At 37.7% G+C, this 22249-nt stretch overlaps 6 protein-coding genes across 10 annotated transcripts in view; 3 read left to right on the plus strand and 3 right to left on the minus strand.

Moving 5' to 3' along the window:
* Positions 1–2245, minus strand: part of LOC128867899 (WD repeat-containing protein 19) — a 53646-nt gene extending 51401 nt beyond the window's left edge. For 2 of the 4 annotated variants that reach the window (XR_008455038.1, XM_054109497.1), the window contains exons 1-5: positions 2140–2245; positions 1778–2022; positions 952–1719; positions 638–881; positions 207–575 (exon numbers count right to left, since the gene is read on the minus strand). Coding sequence is in view for 3 of the 4 variants with exons in the window: in XM_054109497.1 (XP_053965472.1) it covers positions 207–575; positions 638–881; positions 952–1719; positions 1778–1950 (1554 nt within the window). In the remaining variant the exon portion in view is untranslated. Of the gene's footprint in view, positions 1–206; positions 576–637; positions 882–951; positions 1720–1777; positions 2023–2123 lie in introns of all 4 variants that reach the window. The other 2 variants (XM_054109500.1, XM_054109498.1) reach the window with 2 other exon arrangements.
* Positions 2246–3315: 1070 nt separating this feature from the next.
* On the plus strand, positions 3316–6239 carry LOC128865656 (rab proteins geranylgeranyltransferase component A). The gene is made up of 2 exons (XM_054105888.1): positions 3316–4696; positions 4776–6239. Exons 1-2 carry the CDS (start codon positions 3454–3456, stop codon positions 5249–5251), a joined length of 1719 nt encoding a protein of 572 aa, XP_053961863.1. The 5' UTR covers positions 3316–3453; the 3' UTR covers positions 5252–6239.
* A 978-nt stretch (positions 6240–7217) lies between these two features.
* Positions 7218–9714, minus strand: LOC128865655 (serine/threonine-protein kinase hippo). Its single transcript, XM_054105887.1, has 2 exons — positions 8248–9714; positions 7218–8185 (listed from the first exon to the last, which is right to left on the minus strand). Exons 1-2 carry the CDS (start codon positions 9464–9466, stop codon positions 7416–7418), a joined length of 1989 nt encoding a protein of 662 aa, XP_053961862.1. The 5' UTR covers positions 9467–9714; the 3' UTR covers positions 7218–7415.
* Positions 9715–11849: 2135 nt separating this feature from the next.
* On the plus strand, positions 11850–16470 carry LOC128866139 (valine--tRNA ligase). The gene is made up of 7 exons (XM_054106649.1): positions 11850–12203; positions 12401–12568; positions 12820–13374; positions 13448–13947; positions 14019–14223; positions 14615–15644; positions 15713–16470. The coding sequence occupies exons 1-7, from the start codon at positions 12015–12017 to the stop codon at positions 16213–16215; spliced, it is 3150 nt and encodes a 1049-aa protein (XP_053962624.1). The 5' UTR covers positions 11850–12014; the 3' UTR covers positions 16216–16470.
* Positions 16471–16535: 65 nt separating this feature from the next.
* LOC128866140 (ATP synthase subunit s, mitochondrial) lies at positions 16536–17493 on the minus strand. The gene has a single exon (XM_054106650.1). It carries the CDS (start codon positions 17409–17411, stop codon positions 16734–16736), a length of 678 nt encoding a protein of 225 aa, XP_053962625.1. The 5' UTR covers positions 17412–17493; the 3' UTR covers positions 16536–16733.
* Positions 17494–19726: 2233 nt separating this feature from the next.
* The window catches only part of LOC128868193 (leucine-rich repeats and immunoglobulin-like domains protein 3), a 59787-nt gene continuing 57264 nt past the window's right edge, over positions 19727–22249 (plus strand). For both annotated transcript variants that reach the window (XM_054110018.1, XM_054110019.1), the window contains exon 1: positions 19727–21016. The gene's annotated coding sequence lies outside the window, so the exon portion shown is untranslated. The remainder of the gene's footprint in view (positions 21017–22249) is intronic.

The raw sequence follows: 22249 nt of genomic DNA on the forward strand, positions 1-22249 counted from the left end.
GTACCTTCTTGCGTTTTTATTAAAAAAAAACAATACTGGATTTTTTAATTTCGGCTTCGGTAGAAATTGACCGCAGTTCGGTTCGATTCGGCATCGATTTTTAGCTCGTCGTTCTCTAATAAATCTCTATTTACATTTCAATAAAAAATTAGCCACGATTCAGTTCCATTCAAAGTAGGAATACTCTTTATATGCCATCTACTTACATCTGTTGCGAATATCAAAAACTCCTGCGTCAAACAAAAGCATGTAATCACTGCATCATTGAGTGCCGCCAGTGCGGTAGGAAATGTTTGCGACAGCTTATCCTTGACATTCGGATTATCGGTTACAACTGCTTGTAATAACAAGCGCGGACTGCACAGCGCCGCGCAGTAATCAGCATTCAGTTTAAAATCCACAATTGGCCCAGGAAAATCACGCTCGCTGAGTAATTGCGGTTGATCGCCCAGCGTCTTGCCCAAGTCGTAAAACCAAACATGATTATCGAGGCCAGTTGCTAGATAATATGGGCCGATAGCTAAAAAACTTGGCTCATCCATTAAGCTCAGACGATATGGTATCGTTTTGGTGGACTACAAGAACATATAAATTTTATTAAAAACTTCTTATTGTATGGTCGAATAAAAGAAATTACCTTTTCGGGTGTATACACATAAATGGACACCTCGGACAAGCTGCTCAAAATAGCTATGCGCGGTGGTGAGACGGCATGCATTACCGACAATTTGGTGACGTAAATGTAAACAGTGCCAGCCATGGAGGTAACCGCCAACAATTGCCCATCACTGGACCAATCGATCATTTGCACGCCCGAATGGTCAGGTACGGTTATGATTTTCTCGGTTTCTTGCAAATTGGTGATAGAGTGAATTTTTATGCTGTTCGAAAAACAAAAATATTGTTTTGTATTGCATTGATAAGATATATTACAATAAAAAATTAACTGACGTATCATCACCGCAGGAAGCCACTATGTCCAATGCCGGGCAGTACGCTAGTCCAGTCAATTCTTCTTTATGATTTTTTACCTGCCACAGTTCTTGGCCAACATCACGTGGGTGCGTTGATATCGCCACAACATGTCCATTTGAGAAACCCAACAAAATATAACCGTCACCAAACCATTTGTGCTGCAACAGTGAGCCATAACGACTTTGAAACCCCAATTCCGTTGGCGCATCATGTTCGGGTAAATAGTACAGATACAAAGTACGTTTACCAACAATCATGCTGACCGTATTTTCGCTACCTCCCATACTACCGCTGGCAGCACCCAGGCTACCATTACTTCCACTGGTGCGTTCCTCACTAGCCATTTGTGCGAAATACATGTCAGTGGGCGCATCACGCAATGACACAACTCGCATAGTGTCGCCAGCTTCATTGCTTATGGAAAAGCTTTTATCATCAGAGCCCAGCGCCAATAAATTTTGAGCAGACCAAGCGCCACATGTTATACGCTTATTGTGTTTGCCCAAAATTGGGGTGCGTTTGCCGGAACGATGATTGTAAATTGCCAGATTGCCACGCGCAGTCCCCACAGCCAGCACTTGGTCTTGTTTGGACCACACTATGCAAGTAAGCGGATCGCGCAGACCCGATTCAATTGTGGTTTTCAATTGTGTGCTTGAATCCCATATGGTAATGATAGGAGTGGTGGCATTTATAATACCCAACAGCTCGCCTCCTTGGTCCCAAGCAAAGCCAGAACATAATCTAAATGTTTGGATATTGTAAGTGAATATTTTATTAAATAGAATTATACGAATTTTACCCTGCCAACAGCAAACGTTCAACCAATTGTCCTTGGCGATTGAATATAGCCACTGACCCATCTGAGCCAGTTGTAGCCAATAGTGCGCCCGACAATCCTTTCTGCCAAATAAAATAAACATCTCCAGGCCCATGTGGGTCATCAAACTTGTACAGTAATTTGTCAAATGACATGTCGAGATGAACTTAATTCGGTGAAAGAACTAAGTGAAAAAGTCCACTTTTGCGAAAAATGTTGTTTATGGCCTGGAATACGAGTACATCGAAATTAATACTATTTGATGAGTTCGCCTACAAGATGCATTTGTCGACATAAGTTTTATACTATATGTTATGCTTAATCTAACCACCAGTTTTCCTCACTTGCAGTATGCCTACATTTTTCCTTTTCTTAATTTTTGAGTCGGAAATTAATTTTTGAATTTTAGTTATTCTCAAAATGACTGTTCAAGAAAATTTCTTCATTTGTTTTGTTCGCCCGTTCTGTTGTCGCTATGGTTGCTAAGCAACAAGTGCTGCTTTCTTATTAGATAAAAATGCGAAAGCATCGTAAAAGCAAATAAATAAATTAATTAACCCGTTTTGGTCGGTAGTAAAAATTAAAGTTAGGAATTTAGAAAACTGATAATTAAATTCAAATTTGGTGTATTTTCTGTTCCCTTATGAACTATTTGAATATATAATTGCACCGGTACACCCTTTTGGGTGTTTAGCCGAGCTTCTCCCCTCCTTGTGGCGTGCGTCTCGATGTTGTTCCACAAATTTCAAGCCGACTCCGAACGGCAGATATTTGTTTTTGTTTTTTTTTTTTCCTTTTTTTTTAGCCGAAAGCCTCCGATGCTAGCACTGCACTACTTTTAGTTTGTATAATAATTTTATTGTTATGTAAACCTTTATCAAATAAAATTAAAATAAATAAAAACTTATTTTTTTATTTGTAATATTGAAAATATTAGGTAAATCCGAAAGTCGAAGTAAAATTGGTATTATCTTACGTAAACTCAAAAAATTTTTTGGCATGTGAAACTTTGCACGATAGCATTCAAACCAAATGCGAATGTAAACAGTTTGAAGTGGCTCATTTGAGTTACGAATTGGGGCTCTATTTACACATATTATATTTACTAAAATGTTAAAAATACTTTAAGCAGAAATACAGTTATCTAAAAATATGACAGCACTAAATGTTTTACTGATAATATGTGTTTTCGCGATGAAAATAACCTGTTCGCGCTTATACAAGTTATTACAAAATCGGGTTGGCTTATGCAAAAAACTTGCAAGGAAATAACGCAATTTTGATATATCATTTGGGAAATTTTTGGAAACAAAACTACGAATTTCCAAGTAAGATCACGTAAAATATTATTATTTATAGGGGATATATACAATATTCTAATATTATAATAATTTCGAATAGCTTTAAAGCACTTCGAAATTTAATTCACATATCCTTTCGAATATTTTTATACTTTAGTTCTCCCTTTATAATTGAGCGCATGCAGCCCTGGTAGTCACTTTCCATCTTTTTATCTTACTTTGGTCTTTCTGACAAAGAACAGCTGTTCAAGATATTACTCATATGTCGTTTAACAACTTACAAGGAAAATCAAGATTTAATTTCTGCGAAATTATTAAAAATTGATTTCCTAAAGTAGATACAAATTTTTGGCCAAGATGTCTGACGATCTTCCAGACAAGTTTGATTTGATCGTCATAGGCACTGGGTTTCCGGAAAGTTGTGTAGCTGCAGCGGCGAGTCGCATTGGCAAAATCGTCCTACATATCGATCCAAATGATTATTATGGAGGCGTATGGGCTTCATTTAACTTGGAGTCGTTCTGTGCACTATTGGAACAAGGCAGAAACAAGGAGTTACGAAATGCAACCCAGAAATGGCACGTAACCGAACAATTAGGTGATGAATGTAAAACAGGGGAAAATAACCAGGAAAATGTGGATCCTGCTGCGGAAGACGGTACAGAAAAAGTGGTGGTTGGCCAAAGTGTTTCTACACAGGGTACACAGCAATGGAGTCGGCAAACTTTATTACAGCAATCACGTCGCTTCAATTTAGACCTAAGCCCGAATATACTATATTCAGCGGGGCGTTTGGTGCAATTGCTTGTGTCTTCAAACATATGTCGCTACGCTGAGTTTCGTGCAGTGGATCGTGTATTGACGCGCTTCCACAATGAAATCATTAATGTGCCTTGCTCTCGCAGTGATGTGTTCAATACCAAAGATTTGAACATCGTAGAGAAACGACTGCTTATGAAATTTTTAACAATCTGTCTAACATATGGTGAAGATAAAACAGAGGAGGATACTGCACTGTATCGTGGTAAAACATTCCGTGAATATCTGCAAGAGCAAAAGGTTACCGAGAAGATAAGTTCTTGTATAATGCATGCAATTGCTATGTGCAACGACGAAACGCCCTTCGAAATAGGCATGGCCCGTACCCAACAGTTTCTTAGCAGCCTTGGGCGTTACGGCAATACTCCATTTCTGTTTCCAATGTATGGTTGTGGTGAAATACCGCAATGCTTTTGTCGACTCTGCGCAGTTTTTGGTGGTACTTACTGTTTGAAGCGACGTATTGACGATATAACCATCGAAGCGGATACCAACATTGCGAATGTCGTGCTAGAGGGCAAAACTATAAAGGCAAATCATGTAGTCAGCGCGCAAGAGCATTTGCCAAATGTTTTATTGGAACGAAATATGGGCATATACGGACAAGGAGATTTGGTAAATTGTCTTTCTAGAGGTGTTTTCTTGACGGCCACGCCATTAGGATCTGAAGAGTTGAATTCCGGTGGTGGTGGCGTGAATATTTTAAGACTCTTAGCTGATAGACAGGAAGCCTTTGTCATCCAACTATCACATTTTTCAGGCACCTGCCCCAAAGGAGTCTGTAAGTGATAATATGAAAAAATTTCTTTTGCATATATCTATATATATATATATATACATAAATCCCTTTGATATTTCAGACATCTTTCACTTCACCACGGTTGCGCAGAGTGATCAACCGGAGCAAGATCTGGCACCTTTTGTGGCACAAGTATTTAATTCTGAATTGGGAAATGCACCTAAATTACTATACTCCGCTTGCTTCACCATCATGGGACGAAAACAAGCTATGTCCAGTCCAACTGTAGATTCATCAACGCCGATATATTGTACCAGCGCTCCATTTTACAATCTGGATTACGATGAATCCATAAAAAATGCGCGCGACATCTTCACTAAATTGTACGGAGATGCCGAATTTCTACCACGTGCGCCCGATCCAGAAGAGATCGTTATCGATGGCGAAGATCCACGTGCTCTTAGTGAAAATAGTTTGCCCGATGATTTACGTGAACAATTGAGAGAACTGGAAAAATCAGTTGAACATATGGAATTCGAAGAGACAGACGCAGTGTCTGCTAGTGAGAGTGAACAACACCAAATGGACGCTGAGTAAGCAACCAACAAAACGCGTTTAAATCGTAATCGATTAGAAAAAAACTATCAATTGCAATTCTTATAATTGAATAAGCAACGTTGTACTACTGCTAACAGATAACTAAAGTATATGCAAACATGAATGTGTAGTAAGTCGCTGCTAAACTTTTTTTTACATTTCGAACTTTCACATAAAATTAAAATTACGCACCCACAAACAACATTTCGTCTTTATCTTATATTTTCTTCAACCAAATGGCAGATGGATGAGCTAAAGACTAAGCTGATGAATTTTTAATTTTTTATGCTTTTCTTATTGATTTGCATTTTTTGATAAAATATAATTTCTGAAGTACATATTTATTGGCTGAACGCCGGCCTTCAGATAAATAGCATTTAAATAACTATAGTAACATAAATAGTTGGGATGGATAGAAGTTTTATGCAGTATAGATCCTCATGCAGCAGAATTCTCCAAGAACTTAGATGGTCGTTCTCACGACAGTCGGTTCTACGTAACCGGAACGACCCGGATTCATATCCGGCCAAGGATTATCACTTCAGCAGAATTTAGATGGTTTATTTGTATGCTGTTACAACCATGACTAGCACTAGGACTTGCCTATAAAACGTTTATCACTTGCTGAAAACGGTCTGCAGACGGTGTTGTTGGAAGGCGCTTTCTTCAATAGCAAAAAGAAGATATTTTAGTTTTAAAAATCTTATTTACATTTTTTCTTTATTTAAAAAAATGTTGCATATATATGTATATGTATATTTTATTGTGTATAATTATATATACTATATGTGTATATATGTACGTAGTCGCATGTATGTGACTGTAATGTGCTGATTTCACGCGGTGACTACAAATTTTATGAAATGCTTTTACGCTGCCAAATATTTAGTCACGCGAGCGAGCTTGAACAAAAATGGAAGAACAAGTAAGAAGAAAACTACGAAATAAATGTCGTTGAACCAGCGCTTGTAATGCTATGAAATGATAATATATTTTTCGTCGTAATACCCAGTCGGAAATACAAACTTAATATTAATGAATTTAAAGGCAAAGCAAAAACGGGATATATTATATTTAAATTATGATTAAATTAAAGAAAAACGAACTGTAGCGTGTAAATTATGGTATAGAAATATTTTAACATTTTCCTAAGCGGGATTTTACTAGCCTCATTGCACGAAATCAACTCCGTAATCGAAATAGAGGAGCTACAATCGGAGCACTACTCAAAAGCATTTGTTTGCAGAACTATATTGCAAAAATATATACACAAATAATTTTTATAACAAAAATCTGAAAATTACTGCATTTCTTTAAAAAAATCTAAATTTAAAAACTGGCGTATCGGCAAAAACTTTATCTCTATTGTCTACAACATGCCGATTTTACGAGTCATTGCCTAGAAATTGTATCTGAAAATCTCAACCAGCATCTTTTCAAAATGTTTTTCCGACTGGGTGTTCGCTCTGTTTTTATTGCAAGAATACATCATTAGAATACAATTTGGTCTTATTGTTATTGTTAACAGGAGGAGGGCAGAGTGTTATGGCATTCATGAATAACTGCATTGCAATTTCTTTTCATATTGCCAAATTTAATTTTTTTACTACGCTAGATGTGAGAATTTTCTTATATTCGTTTTTCTTTTCCTTATACATATATTCTGTATAATTTTACTTCTTTCTTTGATATGCGATGCCTTTGCATTTATTTCATTTCCTTTTACAACTTAAATTTCCTACGCCATTGCATAATTTTTTGCTCTTCATTCATTCATTTCCATAATTTAACATTGTGTTGAATTAAATTGTAAAGCTAATGTCGTCACACATTTGTGGGCGCTATGGTTTTTCAGTTGTTGAATATATTACTAAATGAGCACATAATTTCTTGCTTCTAAATATTAATCTAACAGCATTTCGAGTTTTATTACAATTGATAATTCAGAATTGCATCTATTGCTAAATTAAATTACAAATGAACATTTATTGATTATTGAGTGAAACAAATAGTCAATTTAATGCACCTTAAACACAAACAGAAAAGTCTTTGTTGTGGTTTTACATGATCGCATATGGGATGTTTGATCTTCTTTGCGTTAAAGTTCTCTCACTCTCTCTCTCTCTCTCTCTCCCTTTATTTTCGAAACGTCCTGTTGGTTTATTTAAATTTTAATGAGATTATTATTGATATTCTGCTGACGTTTTCGCTTTGCATTCATGGCGTCAACAATTGGCTGTCGTTTGGCATTGTATTTTTTATTCAACTCTTCGATTTCTTTCTCCATTTCAGAGTCAATATTATTTAGCCGCTGATTTAGGTCGTCAAATGTGAGGAATTTTAAAAATTCAAATTCACCATCCACATAACTATGGGATTGGGTGTGCAGATGATGTTGCTGATAGGCGGGTGGTTGCGGTTGTTGTTGTTGCTGCTGATTACGCAATAGATTTTGTTGATTGTTTATCGCTAGTAAGTGATGGTCACTAACCAGCGGATGGCCATAATATGCAGCTGCTGCGGCTGCAGCTTGTTGCTGTTGTTGTTGTTGCTGCAAATGATGCTGATGCTGTTGAAGGCCATACTGATTGATAGCAGAAATTTGTTGGAATTGCATTTCCATGTTGCTCTCCCAGTTTGTGTCATTCGAATTTGTATGATTTAGTTGTGACTGCATTAAATGGTGTTGCTGTTGTTGTTGTTGTTGCTGCTGCTGTGTATTTGTTTGGTACTGATCGGCACCGACACCCGATGGAGATACACCAAAATTAGTCGACTTTTCCAAATCGTCACCAATGCGTGTTGGCACAAGCGCATCACCCGGATTCTTACGCTCGAAGTGATCGAGAAATTTGGGGCGATAGCGTGGTTTATTAAATTCGTTGCGTTTGGTTGTGGTTGAGTCGTCGGAGTCCGAATTTATGACCATAGTGCCTGTGGGTGTGTTATAAGTACAGAGTATAAAAAATTATTTAGTTTCCTGATACTTGTCTTACCTAAATTCGATTCCAACTCTATGAGAGTGCCGGTGTCTGCCCCACCGGTCAAATCGCCACCTCTACCGGCTGCTGCATCAGCACCACCAGCAACACCCAATCCACGTCCTCCAGGTCCCAGCGTTCCGCTATCCTCAGCGTGCGCTATCATAGTGGCATCGCTTCCCGACGCCTGCTGATATTCACCAAATTTTTCCGGCACTAAAGTACCCGGATCGTCTATAAATGTTTTTACAGTCTCTGCCTGAAATTCAGGCTCATCTTCTTGCAAAAGCTCTTCCTGTTGTGTGGCTAAGCTCTTTGCTTGGCTCATACCTCCCGTTCTACTTGCGCGCTGTTGCTCACGTATTGCGCAAGTCTCTTCGATCATGTGTTTCAGTATATTGCGTGGTTTTGCGTTGCGAATGAATTCGTGCTCCAACAGATCGGAAGCAGTGGCACGTTCATCGGGATTTTTTACCAGGCACAAGCTAACAAAATCGATAAATTCTGCTGACCATCGATCAGGTTCACGGAAAGACGGTGGTGGCTTTTGGGGAATCATGAAAATTGCACGCATTGGATGTATATCACCATATGGCGGTTTGCCTTCTGCCATTTCCAATGCAGTTATACCTAGCGACCAAATATCTGCTACACAGTCGTAACCAATTTCCTCAATTACTTCTGGTGCCATCCAAAATGGAGTGCCAATAACAGTGTTTCGTTTAGCCATTGTATCTGTCAGCTGACCAGCTACCCCAAAGTCTGCCAGTTTAGCATAGCCCTCTGTGTTGAGAAGTATATTTCCTGCTTTTATATCTCTGTGTATCTTGCGTCGTAGATGCAGATACACTAATCCCTGCAATGTGTCGGAGAGTATGGTTGCTATTTCATCTTCAGTGAGTGTTTTCTTGCGAAGTCGCATTATATCGGAAACACTGCCAGCACCACAATACTCCATGCATATCCACAGATCGTATTGCTTGAAATAGGAACCATAGTAGCGCACCACATACGGCGAATCGCATTGCTGCATTATAGAGATCTCCTTGATGATTTCGTGTAGATCGGACGCCACCGGCACCAATTTAATGGCCACAATTGAACTACTTTCCTTGTGCAAAGCTTTGTACACCGACCCATAGCTACCTTCGCCGAGTTTACAAATAATGTCGAAAACCTTTTCTGGAGGCTGTAAAAGGGATTCCTCTGAAAGTTTTTTCAACTCGGAAGACATTGTCGAACAATCGAACACCGGGCAGGGGGATACAAAATCAGCCTTCTTCGAAACTGCTTACTTTTCTGCGTGCAATATTTTATTTCCCTACTTTTTCTGTTTGTGTTTATTTTTTTACACAGATGCTATTTTTTAATAGTTTACGCACATTTCTATGATTTGAATGATACTTATTTTCCATAAATGTGAAAAATCTACAAACAGAAAGAACGAAAATGATAAAGAAAGGCGAATATTCTGAGATAGAGATGTTAAAAAATGATGTTGCTGCAAGTGTATGAACGATAAATAAACAGAACGATTGAAAGGAAAACATGCAATTTCTTGCAGTAGGTTGCTGGATATGATATTAACGGTATTTATTTGCTTGTTTGTTTACTTATTTGTAACGTAATGTGGTTTTGTTGACACAAAATTCCAATAATAAGTATCCAGCAACAAATTTCCCTAAAATCAACTATAAATCATTAAACTTTGGAATTTTGATTGTTTTTTTTTTTTTGTGAAATCAAGTAAATTAGCGGTTTGTTTTTCTTCAGACAACTTATTATATGTACACTTGTTCTCAGCAGAAATTAATATTTTATGTAAATACATAAATGCATATATTAGCCGATTACTTCCTTTGTTGGTTATTTTATCGAGTTCCTAAACCAATTTGTGGCGTGTGTCTCGATATTGTTTCACACTCGGAGGTTTGACATTGCCTGTCGAGGAACAAACGTTATTAGAAAAAAAGTTTTTTTTTTGTTGTTATTGCAGTAGCTTCGATCGTCTTCGTCTAACTCATCCAACGGTAGATCCAGATTGTGTCCAGAGGGAGAGGTGTGTTGGTGAGTGGTTTGATGGGGGGATGTGATGGGTGGTTAGTGAGGTGGTGTGCCTTCACATGCTGGACATATGCTGGGTATATCGGAGTCGTTTCTGGATAGGTAGAAGTTTAAGCTGCTACAGTATCCAGAACGCAATTGGGCCAAAGTTTTTTGTTTTTTTTTTTTTTTTTTATTATAAAGCCAATTCAATTTATACAATAATAATTCCGCCGTAGGCGAATCGGTTGGTGCGTGATTACTATTCGGATTTCAAAAAGAGAACGTTGGTTCGAATCTCGGTGAAAGGTCAAAATGCAGTAAATTTTTTTTCTAATAGCCTTCGTCCCTCGGCAGGCAATGGCAAACCTCCGAGTGTATTTCTGCCATGAAAAAGCTTCTCATAAAAATATCTGCCGTTTGAAATCGGCTTGAAACTGTAGGTCCGTCCATTTGTGGAACAACATCAAGACGCACACCACAAATAGGAGGAAAAGCTTCGGCAAGACACACAAAAAAGGTGTACACGCCAATTATATATATATATATATAATTTTTAAGATAAACAAAAGTTATGCGGGTCTCTCAGACTAGCTGAAGCTCTTCGTCTGCAATAGGTGGAGGAAGGGAGTTTAAGGTGGTAAGTATCTCCCGATGAATGTCATTTAGTGTTTGTATGTATAGTGTCCGGTCCAGTAGTTGTAAATGTGTTTTGTCCTGGATCTTGTCTGACGTGCCTGGTAGGTGGCTCAGGTTCTAGCAAGTCATCGAAAATGAAAACTCGGTCCTATGAAACAACTATGAAATTTTTCGTATTAATACAATAGAATCCCTGTTACATTATCATGTCTTTTTATATTATTATGGATATATTATAATGGGTATTCTACATATTAGTAAAGAATATTTGTTCAGCAAATCAAAAACAAAATTCATTTAAAAACACGCTACGCATTAAAGAAAATATTTTCTTAGGCGTTCTTTTGAAAAGTATACACTACGTGCAAAACTTTATGGCATAGTATTATTTTATATAGATTTAAATATCGCTCATTTTGTCAAAAAAAAAAAAATTAAAATAATTGGCGCATACTTTTCTGTTAGGTGTTGGGCCGAGCTCCTCCTTCTATTTGTGGATTGCGCCTTGATGTTGTTCTTCAAATGGAGATACCTACAGTTTCAAGCCGACTCCGAACAGCAAATGGTTTTTAAGAGGAGCTTTTTACTCGGAGGTCTGCCATTGCCGGCCGAAAAACTTTTATTTATCATTTTGCTGCTATCGTGCATGGGAATTCGAATTTACTCACTCCCGAATGGTAGTCACGCCCTAACTTATTCGGTTATGCCGGTCGCCATTTTGTCATGATTTTTAAATTTTATATTGAAGTCCCTATGTAGAGAGAGTTGGCGCCATCCTCAGTGCCGCTAATTTGTTTTGCGGTATTTTCTGTTTTAACGTAACGACCTAGGAAGTAATATTGTATGCTATCATAGTTAGCTTTTGCACGACCACTTGTATCGTACGACATACTCGATTATGTGCTGTCTTTCTGACATCCCATTACTAATTCTTCTTGCACCTGAGCTGTCATTTTACAGCCGATATCCAAAGTTTGTGTTGCTGTAGTACCTCGTGGCACTATAAAGCATAACAAATTCCTTACAAATTTGCGATTGTGAACGTAATTACTCGATCGATTGGAGTTACTAATCCTATAATTGAGTTTTTGTGCAATAAAATGGAGCAACCAGTTTCGAATGGTGAAACTGTGGCCCCGGCTGCGCTGGCAAACGGTGACGGTCCACCAAAAACTGCTAAACAATTGGAAAAGGAGGCCAAAAAGGCTGAAAAACTGGCGAAGTTGCAAGCAAAGTTGGATAAAAAAGCAGTAGCCCCTGCAGCTACGGAGAAGAAAGAAAAACCTGAGGTTAGTGTTGACTATACAATCACCTTACATCAAAGCCGAATAGATGGGGGCAGAATAGCAAGCACTGCTCAGTTGCACTGTTGGCATGGAAGTGAAAGTAAATTTCATGCCAATTGTTATTTTGTATTTGGTTAATTTGCTTTGTGTTAGTTTTATTTTTTTACCATTGGTACTACTTTTGCATTATACGATTACAGAAAAAGGTAAAGGAAGCCAAAGAGACTGCCGTATATACAGCAAATACTGCGCCGGGCGAAAAGAAATACGTTGCGGGTGCGCTGCCGGACGCATACAGTCCTCGCTATGTTGAAGCCCAGTGGTACAGCTGGTGGGAAAAAGAAGGTTTTTTCACTCCTGAATATGGTGTAAGTATTCTTTTAATTAAACTTGAATGTTCGTTCATTAATATTAGATATATTAGAAAAGAAATGAGTCAGCGCCATTGCACGCACATACATAGGTGTAATTGCATTTTGGGCACGGCGCAGCAGTACTGCTGACGCAACTTTTGAAGGAATATTCGTAAGACAAATACATTTATTGTAGCAATGTAAATAAACAAAATAGCGCATACACAATTTTTTAATATTAATATTTTTTTTTCATTTATTTAAAGCGTACAAGCATTTCGGAACCAAATCCTAAAGGGAAATTCGTCATGGTAATTCCACCACCCAATGTGACAGGCTCACTACATTTAGGTCACGCATTAACGAACGCCATCGAAGATGCAATTACACGATATCACCGTATGAAGGGCTTAACCACGCTGTGGGTGCCAGGTTGTGATCACGCCGGCATCGCCACGCAAGTGGTGGTTGAGAAGAAACTCTGGCGAGAGGAAAAGTTAACGCGTCATGATTTGGGGCGGGAAAAGTTCATTGAAAAGATATGGGATTGGCGTCGTGAAAAAGGTGTGCGCATCTACGACCAACTTAAGTGCTTGGGCTCTTCATATGATTGGACACGTGTCGCATTTACTATGGACCCTAAATTATGTCGAGCAGTTACTGAGGCATTTGTACGTCTCCATGAAGACGGTAGTATTTATCGGAGTTCACGTCTCGTTAACTGGTCTTGTGCGCTACGTTCGGCTATTTCCGATATTGAAGTGGACAAAATAGACATACCAGGAAGAACATTCTTTTCTATACCAGGATATAATGAAAAGGTAGTTCAACTTAGACAGCAATATCAATATTTTAATATCGCTAACGCGCTACCGTATGCATTTTTGGTTGCAGGTTGAATTTGGTGTTTTGATCAAGTTTGCGTATAAAATTGAGAATTCCGATGAAGAAGTTGTAGTGGCTACCACACGTATTGAAACCATGCTGGGCGATACCGCTGTGGCCGTACATCCGCAAGACGAACGTTACAAGCATTTGCATGGCAAATTCGTACAACACCCATTCTGTGAGCGACGTATACCCATAGTTGTAGACGACTTTGTCGACATGAACTTCGGTACAGGCGCTGTGAAAATTACGCCTGCACATGATCCCAATGATTACGAAGTAGGCAAACGCTGTAATCTACCATTCATCACTATTTTCAATGATGATGGTTACATAATTGGGGAATACGGCGAATTTAAAGGCATGAAGCGGTTTGATTGCCGTAAGCGTATCCTGGAAAAACTTAAAGAGTTGGGATTGTATCGCGAGACCGTCAATAATCCTATGGTAGTGCCCTTCTGCAGTCGATCCAAGGATGTGGTAGAGCCAATGATAAAACCACAATGGTTTGTTGATTAAATTCTTTTGACTGGAATTAAATTGTTTATTGGTTAGTTATACATATATACGCGTGTAGGTATGTGAAATGCAATCAACTGGCTGCTGATGCAACTGAAGCAGTGCGTAAAGGTGAATTGAAAATCATACCAGAACATCATACCAAAATTTGGTACCACTGGATGGAGGGCATACGAGATTGGTGTGTGTCGCGCCAATTATGGTGGGGTCACCGCATACCAGCCTATCATGTAACATTCAAAGATGAAACCATGAAACGAACTGTGAGTATATTATAAACACTTTTTCACCTTTTTTAAAACCTTCGGTTGGGCACTCGGGTTTGGTATTTTTTTGTAACGTTTGAGGATCCTTTTTAAAAGGATATATCCATAAATCGATAGAAAATTAAATTTTAGGGAGCTATCTGGTAGCTCTAGTCGATAGCTATAATAGAAATATGTTAAATTCACGTCCAAATTCGAAAAAGTTTGGCCAGACTCGGGCGCCCAATGGAGGCATAATATTTCGATAAATAGTTTTTAAATATACAACAATTTTTTACCAAAATGTTATGTTTTATAAAGAGCTGAATGAGATTGGTGGGCTTGCTTCTAAAGCGTTCCCTTATAATCCAAACGTCGTGTTTTTAACATCATTTTTCTTCCTATTTAGCACGATGACGAAGCCTATTGGATTGTAGCGCGCACGGAGCAGGAAGCACTTAAAAAAGCGAGTGAAAAATTCAATGTGGATCCCAGTAATATCGTGCTCCATCAGGATGAAGACGTGCTGGACACGTGGTTTAGTTCTGGTCTTTTCCCCTTCTCCGTCTTCGGTTGGCCTGGCAACACAGCTGATTTGCAAGCATTTTATCCAACCACTTTGCTTGAGACTGGTCACGACATTCTCTTCTTCTGGGTTGCCCGTATGGTATTCTTCGGACAGAAGCTGCTCGGCAAGTTGCCCTTCAAGGAAGTCTATCTGCATCCAATGGTACGCGATGCACATGGCCGAAAAATGTCCAAGTCTTTGGGAAATGTTATTGATCCCATGGACGTTATTAAGGGTATTACTTTAGAGGAGTTGCATAAGCTTTTATACGATTCCAACTTGGATCCGCGCGAAATTGAAAAGGCCAAAGCTGGACAAAAACAAGACTTCCCTAATGGCATTCCCGAATGCGGTTCAGATGCGCTGCGCTTTGCTCTGTGCGCTTACATTACCCAAGCGCGCGATATCAATCTGGATATTAATCGTGTGCAAGGCTACCGTTTCTTCTGCAACAAATTGTGGAATGCAACGAAATTTGCATTGATTTACTTCACCGGCGATGAGCGATATACATCTAATTTGACGCTTAGCGGTAACGAAAACAATATGGATTTGTGGGTGCTATCACGTTTGGCCACTGCTATCGAAGCGTGCAACACTGGTTTTGCACAGTACGATTTCGCAGCAGTTACAAGCGCTTGTTACAGCTTTTGGTTGTACGACTTATGCGATGTATATCTAGAATGCGTGAAGCCGATCTTCCAAAGTGGCAGTGATGAACAGAAAGCCGCGGCACGTCGTACTCTATTCGTGTGTCTCGATATGGGTCTGCGCATACTGTCACCGTTCATGCCATTCATTACCGAGGAGTTATTCCAACGGCTCCCACGGGCCGACAAAACGCCCAGTATTTGTCTTGCTGCTTATCCAGGTAAATGCGTAACTTAATACATTTTTCTGAAATTTCAAATCTACATACACTTCCTTCTACACTTCCAGAAAATGTCACTTGGCACGACGAAAAAATCGAAAAAGAAGTTGAATTCATGCAGAAAGCAGCCCGTATTATACGATCAGCACGCTCCGACTATAATCTACCCAACAAGGTGAAGACCGAGGCTTACATTGTGTGCACCGATGAGCAACCCAATATAGTGCTAAAGAAATATGCCAACGACTTGACCACAATTGCCTTCTGTTCTAAAATGGAATTCGATACTCAACCACCAACAGGTTGCGCAATACTCACTGTTAGCGCTCAATGTGAAGTGCATTTGTTGCTCAAAGGTCTTATTGAATCAGAGAAAGAAATAACGAAATTACAAAAGCGCAAAGAACAGTTAGAACAGACTGTAAATAAGCTGAAGCAAGCGATGCAGGCAGCTGATTATGCAACAAAAGTGCCCAGTGAAGTACAAACGGCCAATACGGAAAAGCTACAGCAATCGGAGGGTGAAGTGCAACGTATTATTTCCGCCATTAGTACGTTAAAATTGATGTAAACTCAAGGAATTATTGACTAAGCCTGCACTTTGACATACTATAATTGGCACACTGCATTTATGCCTGACGTTTAAATTCATCTTCTATATTTTTTCCTACGCTTAATTTTTTCTAATTTATCGCTTATTCAGTAGGCTAACCAACTAGTAAACTAAAACACTTGTGTAAATCCATAGAGAATACTAGCTTTCATATCAAGCTTTCACAAAGAATGATAATTCTTGGAACGTCTATTACTCAATTTTAAATATATTAATAATTTAAATAAAAGTATGACTTTTTAGTTATGGTCATTTAATTCTTATTTTTAAAATTATTACAGGAAACATTTGTAAAAAGAAAGCTTCTCTTTGATTATGGAACAATTGTTTTTAAATTAATGTGTCTGAGAGAATTTTTCTAAAAACTATTCCCAGTTTTCATTTGAGAGCGCGATAATTTGCAATTTGTCGACGACTTACACTTTTATTGTATATATACATAAGCACCATAAACTAAAATCTCAAATACCATTTGTTTATTCAGAGCTCCTCACTTCAATTTTGCAATTAGGTAATAATTTTCGCAGTTTGGTGGCTACGCCTTGTAAATCTTTCACATATATTAAATCGAACAAGCGTAACTGTTTTAGTGCAGTTAATTCACTTATGACGTCGAGGCAACTGTCTCTCAGGTTATAACAGCCAGAAACTTGTAAATTTTTTAAGGTATTTTTCAAGTGTACCAAACCTTCAAGGCCTCCGTCCTCAAGATGTTTACAGTTATTTAACACTACAGTATCTATATGCCGACAACCAGCAAAATGATCAAAACCAATCTTCATAATGGATGCGTTGGTGGCATCAACTATCTGAACGTTGAATTTAACCGACTCCGGTGGCAGGCTGTTATAGTCCTTCACGACTCTGTTTGGCATACCCACCAACCCCACACCACCACCATTTTTTAGTATCCATTCGGCGCAGAGTCGGTCTGGACCCACTTTGGAGAGTCGTTCATTGTCGACTTTGTTAAACGCAATCGCTACGTAACCCCAAAGCTGACGCGGTTGGTGCACTACAGGTTGCGGTTGGTGTTGAATATAAACAGGAATCTTGTGCAACGCGCTCATATTGCTGCCAGCGACGTATGTAGCTAGCACGCGCTGACAATGACGTATTAAACTTGGTCTAGGAATTGTTTGTAATAAAGTCATTTCGGCAAACAATGTGAATATATAATTGGACTGCTTAAAGTCATATGGGATGTTTATTTTCGTTTTCGACCACAGCGTTGCCAACTAATTTATTTTAACACTTAAATGATTCATCAAAATTGCAGTATTTCTTTTAACCTTTAAGTGAAAACTGAGATGTTTCAATGTTAGTTAAAGTACGTTCACATATGCATTAATTACCAATAAATCCACAAAATTAATCTACCCGTTCACATATGGCAGATTACCTGTAAAATTGACAATCAGCTGTCAATACTGTTGTGACAGGTTATTCTTCATAGAAATTATTTTGGTGGACAATTTCGACGTTTTTGGTTTGTTTAATTATTATAAACGATATGAAGACAAAGAGAGGGATTAGCTAATTTAATTGCGCAATTAGCTGCTAATAATAAACAGTTGGAGGAAATCCGTAAACGATGTTTACTGAGGTTTCAAAAAATTATGCCAGAAATACGCATGGGAAATTCTATATTACATTTTATAATAAGTAATCAGAGGTCAAAACGCTTATGGACACACGCGTTTTTTCTTTAAAATGAATCCCTAATTAATAATATTAAGCAAAAATTTTAAAAATTTAATTATGTTTGCAGACCTGATTTCTTTGCCGGCATCCATTTCATTTAGATTTTAATTTGATTTTTCTCCTTATATTCGTAATAATTATCGATAACACAGAAAACACAGGGTTATTATATATTTAATAATCTCAGATTTTGGGAGAGAAATTTTTTATGGGAAATCGCGGTTTTTAATTACGGATTTTGAGTCAAACGCGAAAAAGTAGATCATCTACTTATATGTGAACGTATTATTATAGAAAGAGTTTAAATTTTTAATTATCCCTGGTAGCTAGCGCTGTAACCTAACAATAAAAATTTTATAATTTATTATATAATTATTATAAATTTAATTCAATAAATTATATTTTATTTAATTCAATAAATAAGTAAAATAATTAACACATAATTAGACGTATGCTGCAAGCGAATGTTTGAAAGTAACTGCCATTCGGTAGGGCCTAACTTCGAAAAGACTATATAATTGAAAAGTTTTGTTTTTAATAACGGCCGCTTCTCGGCAAACAATGGTAAGCCTATAAACCTATTTTTGCTACGAAAAAGTTCCGTTCAGAGGCGTCATTAAACAATAGGAGGAACTCAGCCAAATGCCCAAAAGGGGGCTTGTGCCAATTATATATATATGTAATATATGTAGATATACACCTAATTCTCTTTTTACATAAAAGATACGTTCCCAAAAACTTCGTGTAGAAAGGGAATTAAGTAAAAACAATATTAAAAAAATGTTTTAAGAGCTCAAGTAAGAATTTATTTCGAGCTTACACATTTTAATTCTTTAAAAATATAATGAGAAATAAATTATTAAACGGGGAGAGCAAAATCTACCGAGACTCAGAGACTTTTCCTGACACTAATTTAAGCGCTGTATACATGCGCCGAAAAATTTTACTATATTTGCTCTATGAGATTCAAGAACCATTCATGAAATATTGAAAATCGTGTTAAAACAAAAGAATTCGTGTTAAAAAAGAATTTTTTTTCTTTTTTAATCGTGTAAAAGAGAATTACAATTGTATAAATGCGCCACACTAAAATATGTATACCCTTCCTTAGGACAGAAATGTTAACGTCGACATATACATAGTAGTCGTAAGGAAATTTTATACAGTTATACAAACTACTAATACTTGTCTTATGGTGACAAATAGTAGGTGCTAGAAAAGGGGGCGTGGCTAGTGCATACAAACTGAAAACTTCATACAGCTTTTCAGTGGGCTCGTTTATGCAAAGGTAAGAGGAAAATCATTATGTATTGGATAAGGGATAAAATCTACCACCTACAGTGAGAATTAATATTTGTAGAGTTTTCGTCCACGGTTATACTAGTACATATATAATCGGACTAAGTTAGAGTTTGTAAAATTTCACCAAAAGCTTTCTTAAACTTAAATATTTGAAATAAACCTTAACATATGCATTGCTTTCAAAAGAACCCCATTCGCTAGTTCTGGGGATTAATGTAGTGGAGCAGGCAACATTGTTTCAAATATAACCCAATGTTACCATATTTACTGATCTGGGGAAATTGAAAATATTTCACTATTTAAATATTGAATTTAGTCTATTAAATAAACATTCATTTAATATAAGTATTTAAATTTTGTAATCTAAAGAGTTTTATTAAATCACAGTTAAATAATTATTAAATTTTTCGCATCGAATTTCATATCTGTTGTTGCTCCGCGTGGCAACTGCAGTTATCAATTTTCGTTCTATGCTGTGTGCTTACGCAGTGTACTTGCTGGCTTCTTTTTCTTTGATTATAAAATATTTCAATTAGAAATAATATTATAAAAGTGCCTAAAAATGTAAAATAAAAGGAAATTATTCAAATATTGTGGATGTGTGTGAAAGAAATGAAGATATTGTGCAGAAATCGTCTATTGAAATAACGAAATTTCGTCTACGTCTGAATACAAAACAGCAAGGTAGAATGTGTACAAGCAAACGCAAATAAGAAATATAAAATCAGTGCAAAAGCAAAATCAAGTAGAGAAAAATCAAAATACAAACTTAGGACCAGAGGACGACAAATGGGATTGTGCTGTTTTGCTGACGTCGGCAGCGACAGAGAACTGTGTATTATTTTTCGTTTTGTAGTGTGCCGTTGTTTTTGTTTTCGCACCAAGCGGATGCGGTGGGCAGCTACTAACAAAACACAGTACAGAGAGCGTAGATTATGTATAGTGAACGTTGGCTGCATAGCAAAGAACAGCATAGCGAACAATCAGATTTGAATGAGAAAGTGCCTAAAAGGGAGAGAATAAAAATAGAAAAAGAAAAGACGAAATCAAATCAAATTAAATGGTTGAATTGGTTGAATGTCGAGGTGCTATTTTTGTTGTATTAGTCTGTGGTGCATTCACACTTTTGGTGTGCAATTGCTGTGTGCGGTAGAGCAGATATAGCGGCAGCGACAGTGGCAGCAATATCAATAATACATATGTGTGAAGTGTATTGAGGGGGTAGCATAGCGTTTTTTTTGCCTGTATGTCGAGTCGCGGTGGGAGTATGTGTGTGTGCAACAGCGAAGTAAAAATCAGGCAACAGAAGACGAACACAAAGCGAGCAGGCAATTAGTGCCGACGACGCTGAGGCTGAGACTGTGGAGACTGCTGAGGCTACGGCAGTCAGTGTGGCGTTGTTGTTTAATACATTGGTATCGTTGTTAAGAATCGGGTGGAAATGTGATTAGTGCGCTCATGAAAATTATTATGAACTGTTCGAAAGTGTTGGAGGAGAAAAAGGAATCAGATAACCGAAGTGATTTAAATGAGAAAATTTTTCAAAACAGATAAAACAAACTGTGCAATGTGTAAGTTAAAATTATTTAACAAGAGATCCACCGATTTTATTGGCAAGTAAATTAAATAACTACCTACAAAGTTTACAATCTGCGTGTGAATAGCTTTGGAGTTATTTTTGGATAGTATTCAGGACGCAATAAGAATAATTTCCCTGAATAACATACAAATTTGAGAAATTAATAAATAAAAGGTGAGTTATATTAGCACATACTTATGTAAATAATAAATGTGCATATGTCAATACGTGTAAGATGCTTGTATAAATCTGTTCCTGGCTAGGAAGGAAAATAGTAAGTTTTTCTGCTAACAAAGTGTGTTAGAATCCAACGTGCACGGTAGGAAAATTGGCACAATCATTGTTCAGAGTGAAAATAAATAGGAGCCGGGGGGAAAGAAAAAAATTTTAATATGAGATAGAGCAACTTGGTGAAATAATCGAAAAACAAAAAGAATGTTTTAAAACTGCCAACTTTGAGATTGTAAAATATTAAAGGCCGTAAAAATTGTGCAGAGATTAGCTTAGACAGGAACTTCCGGAATCAGCGAATTGCGTGGGAGATTAAGTCCTCACTTCAACCAAAAGAGGTTTAAAAAACTCATAACTTTCTCCAAGGACAAACTGAGAATGCTCACGGGCATTCTCAAAAGCCATTGTAGACTGTGCAGTCATCTGCACATGATCAGGATATGGTCAACTGACTCTTGTCGTTTCTGTAACCAATGCCAGGAGACCCCAATGCACCTTCTTCTTGAATGCATTGCTATGGCGCGGAGGAGGTTGAAACATATCGGCCATTTGCAGTCAGTCCAACCCTGTCGTATCCTAAGTTTAATAAGGGAACTGTGTCTGGATAAGGTACTGTGATGAGTAGAGGGCATACATCTATCCAAACAAGAAATTTAATTTTGACCTTGATGAGAACTATTTGACAACTAACCGGAAGCTAGAACATTAAACAAATGCAGCGAACTACTCACAATTACAAACAGTTGGTTGGAACCCTGGCGTAGAGTTGACGATTCACCTAGTATATTGACCTCTGGTGACGCTCCAGCATGCTTGTCCAGCAGGCTTATATGTGTGCGTGTCGGGTGCTTGACGCTAATATCTAAAATTTTTGATTTTCATCATTCAAAAGCCGACAACAAGTATGTGTGACACGAAGCAAGTACGAGTGTCACCCGACACGCACACATATAAGCCTGCTGGACAAGCATGCTGGAGCGTCACCAGAGGCCATATAGTCAAAAAAACTAGCCATTCGAGCGAGCAGGAATGACGTAAGCTTGGATGTAAGAACTTACATGCAAGTGAGCAAATTGGAATAACTTGCTTATGCCAGACTATGACATTTTCTATAGCGGACACAGGGATACAGATACTGAAAGCAGTACAACCTTTTGGGTGAAGAGAAGAGAAGCA

This window comes from Anastrepha ludens, chromosome 6, assembly GCF_028408465.1.
Source record: "Anastrepha ludens isolate Willacy chromosome 6, idAnaLude1.1, whole genome shotgun sequence".
In the NCBI taxonomy this organism is placed as follows: Eukaryota; Metazoa; Arthropoda; class Insecta; order Diptera; family Tephritidae; genus Anastrepha; species Anastrepha ludens.

Coding starts and splice junctions, on each gene's coding strand:
- LOC128865655 (XM_054105887.1), bottom strand. CDS start 9,466: ATGTCTTCCGAGTTGAAAAAACTTTCAGAGGAATCCCTTTTACAGCCT. Junction 8,186..8,247: donor AGAGTTGGAATCGAATTTAG/GTAAGACAAGTA, acceptor ACACACCCACAG/GCACTATGGTCATAAATTCG.
- LOC128865656 (XM_054105888.1), top strand. CDS start 3,454: ATGTCTGACGATCTTCCAGACAAGTTTGATTTGATCGTCATAGGCACT. Junction 4,697..4,775: donor CACCTGCCCCAAAGGAGTCT/GTAAGTGATAAT, acceptor TTGATATTTCAG/ACATCTTTCACTTCACCACG.
- LOC128866139 (XM_054106649.1), top strand. CDS start 12,015: ATGGAGCAACCAGTTTCGAATGGTGAAACTGTGGCCCCGGCTGCGCTG. Junction 12,204..12,400: donor AGAAGAAAGAAAAACCTGAG/GTTAGTGTTGAC, acceptor ATACGATTACAG/AAAAAGGTAAAGGAAGCCAA. Junction 12,569..12,819: donor TTTTCACTCCTGAATATGGT/GTAAGTATTCTT, acceptor ATTTATTTAAAG/CGTACAAGCATTTCGGAACC.
- LOC128866140 (XM_054106650.1), bottom strand. CDS start 17,411: ATGACTTTATTACAAACAATTCCTAGACCAAGTTTAATACGTCATTGT.